Source organism: Rhinolophus sinicus, chromosome 4 (genome assembly GCF_057876585.1).
Source record: "Rhinolophus sinicus isolate RSI-liver-muscle chromosome 4, RSI-T2T, whole genome shotgun sequence".
Classification (NCBI taxonomy): domain Eukaryota; kingdom Metazoa; phylum Chordata; class Mammalia; order Chiroptera; family Rhinolophidae; genus Rhinolophus; species Rhinolophus sinicus.
Genome location: NC_142504.1, coordinates 72,994,868 through 73,006,079, shown reverse-complemented (window position 1 = coordinate 73,006,079; position 11,212 = coordinate 72,994,868). Strand labels below are relative to the sequence as shown.

Below are 11,212 nucleotides of genomic sequence, written 5' to 3'. Positions count from 1 at the left end.
GTATAAGCAAGTATGGTTCTTGGCTTGGAAGAACTTAAAATATTAATCAAGAAAGAAAATTCCGACAAATAAAAGCTGAAAAGATTCCATTTTTTCCATCCCTTGTTAGGCCTCAAAGGCTGGAGCTACAAGGCGGGGCCCTTCCTGAGACACTGTCTCCCAAGTCTACAAATGGCACTTTGATTCTTCTTCACCACACCCTCTTGGTCTCAATAGCCGTGGCTCTGGTGCCAAACCAGACTTTCCTGTGCAAGCCAATTTCTGCCCAAAAGAAGAGGTGGATTGTACTTGTTTTCCTTTCAGACACCCCGCTTTACGTGCACGAATAACATAACACTAATAGCAATCACTGACACAGAGCATTCATTAGGAGCCAGGCAAGATTCTAAGTGCTTTCTAAACAGATTAGTAAATTCAGCCCTCACAACAACCATCCGAGGCAGAACTATTTTCAACATCATTTTCCAGATGAAGAAACCAAGGCATGGTGAGCTTAAGTAACTTGTCCCAGCTCACACAGCTAGGAATAGCAGAGCTGGGATTTGAACCCAGGCAGTCTGGCTCCTGACAACATGTGATGCTTCCATTTTCCAACTGTTTTCTATTTAGCTGCATTTTATTGTAGTGGAAAGGGAGAGAAAGAAAGGAAACAATCCTTAGTCAGCTCCTTCCTCTTTCCAACTTCTGCGCATGCACATGTATGCACACATGTTCTATGTCCCTAAACCACAATTATTTTCTATACTTTTTTAAATGTATCATTCTCCCCCACTTAGCAAAATTCTAACTCATCCTTCAAGGTTCAGATCAAATGCCACTTCTTCAATAAACTCCTCCCTGAAATCCCACACAATATTAATCGTTTCTGCATCTCCACATCAGTGTCACCTGGTTCAAATTGCAAGATATAACATTTATTAAATTGTGGTTCAATATGTGTCAGTTCTACTAAGCTGACAGTGTCTTGATGATGGGGATTGTGTCTGATCCATATTTTACTTGTATCCCCAGTCTCAAGGAAATATGAGCCATGGGCACATACTAGGTAAATTGTTAAATTGGATTGAGCAGAATTATTGTCTAACACAGTAAATTAATTGTAGTTTCATAACTTATAACCAAAGATAAAGAGTTCTGATTTGTTTAATTTAAAATAAGTGCAGATGAAGAAAGTAACTTGAGGCTCTTTGTGTCTCGGTTCCCTCGGATCTGAAAGGAAAGGGCTGGACTCGCTTAAGCAACGCAGCTGTGTGGCAGGCATAGCAATATATATAACCTTCTACCCAACCCATAGAGATTTTGCTAGCTATTTCCTGCCAGCCTAGAAGTGGCCTCAGACAGCTGTCTCACCACAGGACTCCAGGCAGACAGGACTATCTGATCAGGGATGGCCTGTAAAAAGAAATCTGCTGGCCGCTCCCAATTTTGAACATTCCTCGTTATGATGAATAACAGGGTAGAACATGCTAATTGACATGTTCTTCTGATTGAATTGGTTTAGGTAATTTCACACTTGACTCAGAAGCTACCTCGTGCTCCATTGTTTCATGTACTGGGGTATTTTCAGTAGTTCCTTTTAGCATAAGTAGAGAAATATGACACCAAAGGCTGATGCATGTGTTACTTGACCCAACAACCAAGTGACACTCTATTTGGCTTCTGACCAAAAATGTTGTTCAGATCTGCATAAAGTTTGAGTTAAAACAGTATTTCGCAGCTCCCAGGGTTGCTTCACCATCCTTGCTCTCCAATACTACTCAACTTAGTAACTTAATGTCTTTCCTACACACACACACACACACACACACACACACACCATTTTGAGGCGCTTCTAGTCTTTCCTCCGGTACTCCAGATGTCAGTGTAAGAAACGCCTGTTTTAAAGCAGCAGGCAAAGAGTAGGTTAAGAAGCAATTCAATTCTCTTCTTCAAAGAATTCACAGAGGCATTCAGGTTCCAAGTCACTAGACACTGGCTGTCTTCAGCATTAAGTCAGAAAAGAAAAGAAGGATTTTCGGGCTGCTCTGTATATGCTTCACAGTTTATTATTTCTGGAAAGTGAAATTCCAAACTGGCCTGTCATCAGCTAATTTTGGAGAGTAAACTACACTTTGGGATTACTTGTCAAGAGATTTCTGAAATTCTTGTGAATATTGAGATGTATACTATTTTACTTGTATCATTTTCATGTATAGTCTATGAACAGTTAATGAGCTTCAGCTAACTGCTTTCCTTAGATTCTTATGTTTCCTTCGAGAGTTTCTTTATGCAAATAAAACAAATACTGTCCTCCACAGGGGATTAGCTCCAGGACCCCCAATGGAAACCAAAATCCAAAGATGCTCAAGTCCCTTAAATAAAAGGATGTAGTATTTGCATATCACCTATATTTGCATATAGGCTACAACAGGGTATACCTACACATCACTTCATTTGCATGGATCTGGCATAGTGCTCAGCACATAACAAGTTCAAGTTTTGTTTTTTGAATCTTCCTAGGATTTTTTTCCCACTGGAATATTTTTGATCTGCAGTTGCTTGAAACTGGATGAGAAACCTGTGGATGTGGAGTTCCGTGATTATACAAACGTAATTTTTTCCCCTTCCCTTTAAACCAACACATAGCTTATTATACAAGCTGTTATATAAATGTAGCCAGTATATTAAGTGAAACAACTTTGCTTTTTTCACGACATACACGCTTTTCCGCCTTCAGGACGGCCAGCTTGACTGCGGAGGTGCAGCAGCGTCCTCTGCAACTAACTTCTTACTGGATCTAAGGCTTAAACAGGCCTCCTCCTGTTCTCAAAGTGGGCTGGGAATGGGACAGTGCCCTCACCGTCCCCGCACTTGGCCATGATGAGTGATGCGTGCTCCTGTCACTTAGCACTTTCTGGGTAACCCCTAGATTCCATTTAGCTAGATTTGCTCAGTGCATGGGATTTGCTGAACAGCAGCTGCTGCATGATCACAACATTTGTTAGACCTCAAGGATTACCATGACCTAAGGGTACCTAGTAGAAACTTGGAACTAAACCATCTTTGGAAAGGGCTCTAAGGGAGCCAGGCCCCAGGCACACATGCCTTTGAAAGATGTGGCTAAGGACCTGTTACAAGTGGAGGCAGCTTGACTGCACAAAGCATTATCACAAACTTATTCCTATAATTTACCTCCTTCTATTCAGGAAGATCATTTTCAAGTATTTCTTTCATACTTGTTTTCAGTCTCAGGCCCAGGAAGCTACAGCTGGGTACCAAAAAGGCATAAATGCCAGCAAAGTAGTCACCAACAACCTTGGTTCTTGCTTGGGTTGTGGGTTTCCCTGCTCGTTGAGGGGAAGGATCCTTACTGAAGATTGCATACGCTGTACTAGCATTTCAAAGTAAAAGTAGGGCTTTGTTTAATGATTATTTTTAAGAAGGCAACATACCCAGAGAAGTATACTAATTCCACATAGAAGTTTACTCCCAGGGGTGGATTTACCTTGGAGTCAATGAAGCTGAAGTTTCAGGGTCTCACTAACACAGGTCTCTGCGAGGCTCTAAGCGTAACTCATACTAGTAACTTCTGTGTAAAGAGTACTCACCAAATGGGATAAGCTTCATACCCCACAAAACCTGGATCTGACCTTATTGCCATAGCCAATTTTCAGTTATCTGCTAGCAGACTGTCCAAATTTCAGCTTTATCCAGGGGCAATTCTTGCTCTCTGAAGTATGATGAACTATCTCCTTAGTGGTCCATTAGTTCTTTTAATATTTGCTTTTCACTTGACTTGCAAGGCAACAGAAATTTCTGTGAAATGCTCTGATCCATCCCTACTGGGAGAACTTTGGAAAAAGAATGAAATTGTCTTCCGCAAGCACTAAAGGAAGTGTAGGATCTAGAGAAGGCTTATTCCAGTAAATGAACAGCCTCCCAATCGTTCCTGAGACAAATCTTATCTCTGTGTCTTAATGTTGGTTTAAAAGGAGCCGCTAGGACATAAAATTCACATGTTAAGGAGATAAATATTTCAAAGCCAGATATTAAAGTTTTGGAAAGAACTGTAGTACTGCTCAGCTCCATTACTGAGGATAACTGAAAATTGACAGTTTCTATTTTTCAGTATAACTGGAATTCTAAGGGTCCACAATTTGGTCATCACAAATTTTTCTGGGGAGTTTTTATCATCTTTATTTTTCTTTAAATGACTCCTTTTCCAGCCAACAAAACACAATGTAAGGAATTTAATCTCCAATATAGTTTGAGCTCTGCCTTTGTAGAACCACATCACTCTAGCTTAATAAATAGTACCATCAATGGTACATAAGCATGTTTGTATTCCGGTTGCTGCGTACTTAACAGAATAAATAAATACTTAAGAAATTAAATTTTATCTCCCAGAGATTACTTTGTACTTTTTTGAAAATCATCTTTAACTCTAATTTTTTAAAAAGCAGAAAAACAGAGATAGAATGGTGTATACTAAATATATCTACCTGATTGAGGGCTCTGATTATTCATTTATTAGTGGAACATTTGAATTCATGAAAGAAGAGGAGTTTATTTTTTACTGACCAAATAATATTTCTTAGAGCTGAAAACTTGTTATTCTTTATTCATCTCCATAGGAAAGTTTGGATTTTTTTTCAGGTGGGAAAAAATCTATTTTTGAAGAGGAAATGTCCTTTTAATAGGCCAAATTGTGCAACTCTATAGTCACAGAGAAAGATAGGACAAAGATGGTTTGGTTCCTAACTTACTGTAGTATACTTTTATACTTTAAAGCTTGTAAATTAATTTTTTAAAGCTTGTCAATTGATTTTTTTTTATTGACATATGTTCCTACATTTCCCACTTTTGTTTAAGATAAATTATTTGCCTTGATAATATTTAGCTGGCTTGGGGTTTCATTCTTTGGGTTTCAAACTCAAGAAACTTAAAAAGAGTATATATACCAGAAAAATTGTAAGCAAACTCAATATTATTAGAGGGAGATTGATATCATAGGTGAATTTTTAAAAAACTTACCACCTCTTCCTTAAGAATAACTGTAAACAGGTAACTGGGTCTAGCTTGTCAGCTACCTCCATTCATGCTTTCCAGGTGTCTGACCAACATTACAGATAACGAGAAAGAAAGAAGGAGGCAGGTGCTCTGCGGGTGACAATGCCATCCGGTGTAGTGTTTATGCTGCAATATAGGGTGCATTTCCCACCATTCTTGAAGATAAGAAAATAGAATCCAAAAGACTCATGTCAGAGAATAAAGTGGAAAATGCCTTTCTGAGTTGGCTCAATCGTTTCCATACTTCTGCTCTCTGTGGCAGACATTAATGACATGATAGGAAAATTCTGAGTTTGGGGATTACAAAATCATTGACAATTGCAATAGGATATACAATGGAAGGGGTGAAGGGGTGCTTATTCTTTATGGAAAGAAAATTTCTTCAGGCCCCATATTGAGTAATATTTCCCGTCAAATGCCCTCTTCTTTGGCTTTAGAAAACACATTGAGACATCAGCTTATGTGAGGAGTAGAGATGGAGCCCTCTGGGTTTTAATTATTTTTTTAAAGGCAGTACTGCTTCTGGTCACATAATGATGCCTATATTTAATGGGAACAATTTTTTTACAGTCCATAGCAATTATAGACATATATTTTCTTTGTATGTAAATATGTTGGTGAAATTTTAACACTTTACATAAGACAAAGACCGATTGTATGATAGGATTATAAAGAATCATAATGTATCATAATGTTCTTTCTTCCCATACATAAAATATCCATCCCAGTATCCTTTCTTCACTATTTTAAAAATCTATACAAACTTGCAAATGCTTCTATTAACCCTTGAATATTTATAATGCTGAATGTTTTCACTAGAGGTAAAATTAACTTTGTATGAGTAGTTTTCATAAAGATAACATACCACGTGACACGAGGTTCTGGCCAGCCTGATACAGAGCAGTGTAATTTTACATTTTCTTTCTCCCAAACAGTGTGAGAACGAGGTTTAATGACAAACTCAGGAGCATGGAGAAGATGATCTTCATTCAACTTTCTATGAAATGCTTCAGTTTCTTCTAACTGAAAAAAAATCAAAATATTATGAAATCAAAGTAACCTGTGCTATTAAAATAACAAGCAGAAGCCAAAATCATCACTTTTCTGTTTGAAGTCTTACTTTTGTATTTAAATCAAATGCATATTCCTTGCCCCTTTTTAAAACAAATATAACATTTAATTTTTAACGTTCTAAGTCTGAGCACCATTATTTTACTTCCCTAAAGTGGGCTTCTTAAGGTCCTTTAGAACCTTAATTTCTGTAGAACCTAAAATTTCATGGTGCTTATAACTATTAAGTTTGTGTTTCTTTGACCTACGCATTTAGATATTTTTCTCTTTGCTTTTTCAGTTTTATTTCTCCGCGAGATCACATATTTCTTCATATGACACAAATCAATCTGTATCTACTAACACACACACATACACACCCAATATTACATGCATTTTTACTTTTGTAAGTTACATTAAATTCATTTCTTACTGTTTTTCTCAGTGACAAGCGTTCTGCTTTTTCTCGAATTGCAACTTTTCTCGACTTCTTCTCAAAAGCTTCCTCTTGGTGAAGAGTGGACGTAGACTGTTTTGATACTGTGGACTGTTTGGATGTTGTGATTCCTTCCTCACTAGCAAGAAGATTCCTCTGAGCTATATAAGCAGCAACTTCTTTAATTCTTTCTTCTTCTGTGTCTGTAATTCCACTGACATGAACTTGGCTAAAATATAATAATGGCAAAATACGGATATTGTGGATGGCGGTGATAAGATTGCCTAATTTTACTAAGTTCAAAGTACCAGACCTCAGAAATTGTGGTACCCAAAGAGAACCTGATAGAAAAACTTGGTAAATCAGGAGCTAATTCTTCACATATGGAAATGATCTCCACCTTAACAAATATTGATAACAACCATAATTATACCTATTATGGCCCTGGTATTTTGCCAGGTCCTTTTTACATATATTATCTCATTTTATCCCAACAACACTATGAGGTAAACTGTATCATTTCAATTTTAGATGTATGGTAACAAGGCTCAGGGAAGTGAGAGAACTTGCTCAAGTTTATTTCCTTGGTTTCCTTAGTGTGTTTCAATATGATTGAGCCTATTAGAAAAGATTAAGTTATGACTTCCCTCTAGAAAAGATGATATTGTAAAATGAGATGCAGTTTGTGTGCCTGTGATTCTGATACACGACTGTGTGCTTACCTGGATTCTATAACTCAGCTGGTGTACCACATTGCCCAGAGCTGTTGCATGTATAGATAAGTTCTAAATTTACATGAGATCCTTATGCCTACTGGGTTTCTTTGTAAGATAATAAAGATTATGTGTGCACATATAGTGTACATCTGTATGTATGTATGCATGCATGCATATTTAATATGACAATTTTCGCTTGTGCTTGCACATAGCTCTGATGAGAAGAAATTATCAAAGTCGCAACTGAACTGTGATATTTACAAAAGTGACTTGTTTTTCTTCATAATTAATAATTATGGCAAGTGAGTGGTAATATCCAAAAGTGCTAAGCCTAATGTAGTAGTTTATGATAGAATTTGTGCTATGATTTATTCATGTTCAAAATACTTGGATTATTTTTAAACTCTTTCCATACCTTTGTTGTCAACCTTATTAGATGTTTCAGTGAGGGAGAATATCGATTTATACTGAGATTCTCTTGAAATTGAGTCTCCTTAGACCTCCTAAGGCAGAATTTGCTTTTCTTATAAAAATAATTACCTCCAAATTTGAGCAAACATTGCCATTGTGATTACAATTACCTAGCTCCTGAAGCTATGCAGTTTGCTCAGGAACAGGGCTCAACATTTGCTCAAGTTCGGAACTCCTCCTGGAATATGACTAAAACATCTATCTGGTAGACAAGACCAATCTACTTGTTTCTTACTAAACTTGGTGATTAAGTATTAATTTCCTTGTCCTTATCTCTGTCTCTCCAAATATTAATAAGATAGCCTCGATTAAGGAAGTCAATAATATATCCACTATAATTTAGGAGGAGAAAAAGGAAGATTTTTAGCTTAGTGTTCTGACATAATTACCTCTATTTTTTTTTAATGAGATTGGGAGTGAATGAATTAACAAGTGAATACAAAACAAACCATCATGAGAATGCATGGCATTCTCTATAGAGGCTAATTTACAATACAGAGATTTGAAATTAGCTTCGTAATACAATACATATAATAATGGATTATATTCAACGCTAGTCTTACCCTGAGGTGAGACAACTCTGTGTAAGAACTTTAAGCTCACATTACTTCTAACTGTAAACATGTTGACATAGCTCTAGAGGGCAGAATGGAGTCACAGTCTCCTTGCCTTTTCCATTTACAAGTTTAACCTCAAAAAAAAAAACCCACCTCTAATTATTTCATTTAAGTGAATTCAAGTACACTTAAAAAAATACTTTTGACCCAGGACAGCAGGGATGTTCTCCTTTAAGTAAATGTAAGTATGTGTCAGTGATAACCCTGCTATTATTTAGATACAAGAAAATTATGTTAATATGCTGACAAAAATACACTACTACCAATTTAAAATTAATTTAAAACCTTCCCAATATTCTCTCTTTAACGGTCTCAACCCAAAACCTGTTGCTGACACAGTAAAATCAAGTTATTAGTGTTAATAAGTGGAATTTTCAAGTGCCATCCAAAGAAATGGTATTTTCCAGAAATACACTATAATTACACAGTGCATGTAGATTGCATTAGCCAATCCTAAGGAGACTCTCAGCTCTCACTACCAGCCAGATGACTTGTAGCAAGTCACTGAGACTTGATTTCCTTCTCCAAAAATTGATATATTAATACCTCTCCAGGGCTGTATTGAGGATTTAGCAAGATAGTTTATATAACGCAGCTAGTATGATTGGCAGAAAACAGTAAGTACTGAACAAATGTTCATTTCTTTCCCATCCTCTTCTTAGATCGCTAACACTATCAACACCATTATGAAATACTATTTTCAACATAGTAATAGAATATAGGAGATGGCTCCATATAAAAAATAAAAGAGAACTAGAAATAAAACCTAGAAGATAAATTTATGTTCACATTTTCTTTTATCACAATTCCTTTTATAAATTATCATTTCTGGAGACCAGACTGGAAGAAAAAAAATTGTTTGTAGGTAAAAGGCAGGAAGAAGACAGTGAGAAGCTTCATTTCATGTCCACACAGGTGGAGAGGCATGCCATGAAGGTTAATGCTAAGTTGATGTAATTTTTAAATGATTTTTTAATGAGAAAAAAAGCAGAAAATAAAATATTTCACTTACCTACCCTACCATCTCCTGTAACGAATGTAAGTGTATATTAAACCAACGGTGAAGAGGTGAGTCTGGGAAGGCATACTTAGTAATAGAAGCATGTTTCTCTGGAAAGCTTACTCTCAAAAATCAGATATCTAATAATCAAAGATTCAAATAAAAAGCTAAAAATAGAATATTATTTATCCCCTTACCTTCCTAATTGGTTTCAGAGAAATTAATGACATTAGTCTCTGAAACAATTCTGAAAGGAGCCATCAGAGGGCAGTGGGAAGAAAAACACAGGAAAACAAAGTCACAACCACATTATTGCCTACTGAATTTCCTGATAGCATTTGCCCTCAGAGGGTGACCTATTTTGAGTATCACTTTAACTCTATTAATAATTCTCCATTCAAAGGAAAATCAACAGAGGAAGGCTCAGAAAGTTCCCACTAAACTTTAATTTGGTGTCTCAGACAAGTTTTTCCCCCCCAATGTTCCTTTATATATTATCGTTCAAAAAATCTTTATATTATAAACACAGAAATTTGGGATTACAAAGATGTGATTTAGTGATTATTTTGTTTGAAGTTTATCTCAAATAAATAGTAATCTATTTTACATTCAACAAATATAAGCCAGGCATTCAAAATATGATGTGATTCTTTCACTTAGTCTATGCTAAGATTCTTTTTTCTTCCTAATGAACAATAATTAACCACACTGGCAACCAAGATATTTTCCATCTACTTAACATTTCATTTGATTTTGTTTTTCTAGTTCAGCCAACATTTTAGAGTTTTAAACCTTTCTTTCTACTGTACGTGTAGTGACTACTACATGTAGTGACTGTACGTGTATATAGTCACTATCTGAACACATCTTCCTTAGTGCAAAATTCCAAGGTTCTTCAGACCTTTCTCAATCAGTACATAGTAAGTGTTAAATAAATGTTAACTGCTATTATTATTACCTGGCAACATTTACTCTCCGCTTTCTAATAATCAGAGCCAGGAAGAGAATGCACACTCACCGTCCTGAGAAAATGGGCACCATATAGTCACTTGGCAGATTTTCCTTCTCCTCCCCAGAGAGAAGGCTCTTCTTGGCTCTCTTTGTTTGGGGGCTGAACTTGGATGAATAATCTTCTAACATTAAACTAGAATCTGTAAGTCTGAAACAAAACACTAGTGTCAGACAATGACAAAAGATGTACTGAAAATATTCAAAATACTTAGATAAGGAAGTTTTCACTGAGGGAGTTTTCACAGAATCCTAGATCTCTAATCATTATCTTCTATCTTTAAAACTAAAATGGAGTGAGAAAGACCTCTATACAGACACAAGAGAAAAATGGGCACACAGTAATTTCATGGCTTTCCCCCCCTTCAAGTTTCAAGCGAAAACAGCAGTGTTTTTGTACTAGTTTAAAATATCCTTTGCTCTTAGGTTAATGTTCAAAATTTAGGTAGTCTATAAAAATGATTTAGATACATTGTGCATCCAAATCCTTTCAGGGGATTGATTAAAATGCAAAATTTTCTGGATAGGGAGCCCAGACAATTCTGATGCAGGGCCCCTAGGCTCAGCTTTGAGGACTTAATATAGTATAGACATACCGATTTGAAGGAACACTGGACTAGTAAAACAATAGAGTTAATATGTTTTATATGAACACACAATGTCGAATGACTCAGAATTACAGGGCGTGATAAAGAACCATTTGGTCAGTTCTGTTGTACACAAAAATCTGCCCTTGCATAATGGTGCAAATGTGCATTTGGAGATTATGCTCTAAGAAACCAAAAATTGTATCAGCGGGGTAGAAAACGAGAGCAGAAACTGCACCTACAGAAAAAGGATTGATAAAAATAAAAATACAGTCTTA

The 11,212-nt window shown here is 36.3% G+C and overlaps 1 protein-coding gene across 2 annotated transcripts in view; it reads right to left on the bottom strand.

The window, feature by feature from the left end:
* MYOM1 (myomesin 1) overlaps positions 1 to 11,212 on the bottom strand; it is a 126,583-nt gene that overhangs the window by 90,782 nt on the left and 24,589 nt on the right. For both annotated transcript variants that reach the window (XM_019755764.3, XM_019755765.3), the window contains exons 3-5: positions 10,358 to 10,498; positions 6,533 to 6,764; positions 5,915 to 6,072 (exon numbers count right to left, since the gene is read on the bottom strand). In XM_019755764.3, the coding sequence (XP_019611323.3) occupies positions 5,915 to 6,072; positions 6,533 to 6,764; positions 10,358 to 10,498 (531 nt within the window). The remainder of the gene's footprint in view (positions 1 to 5,914; positions 6,073 to 6,532; positions 6,765 to 10,357; positions 10,499 to 11,212) is intronic.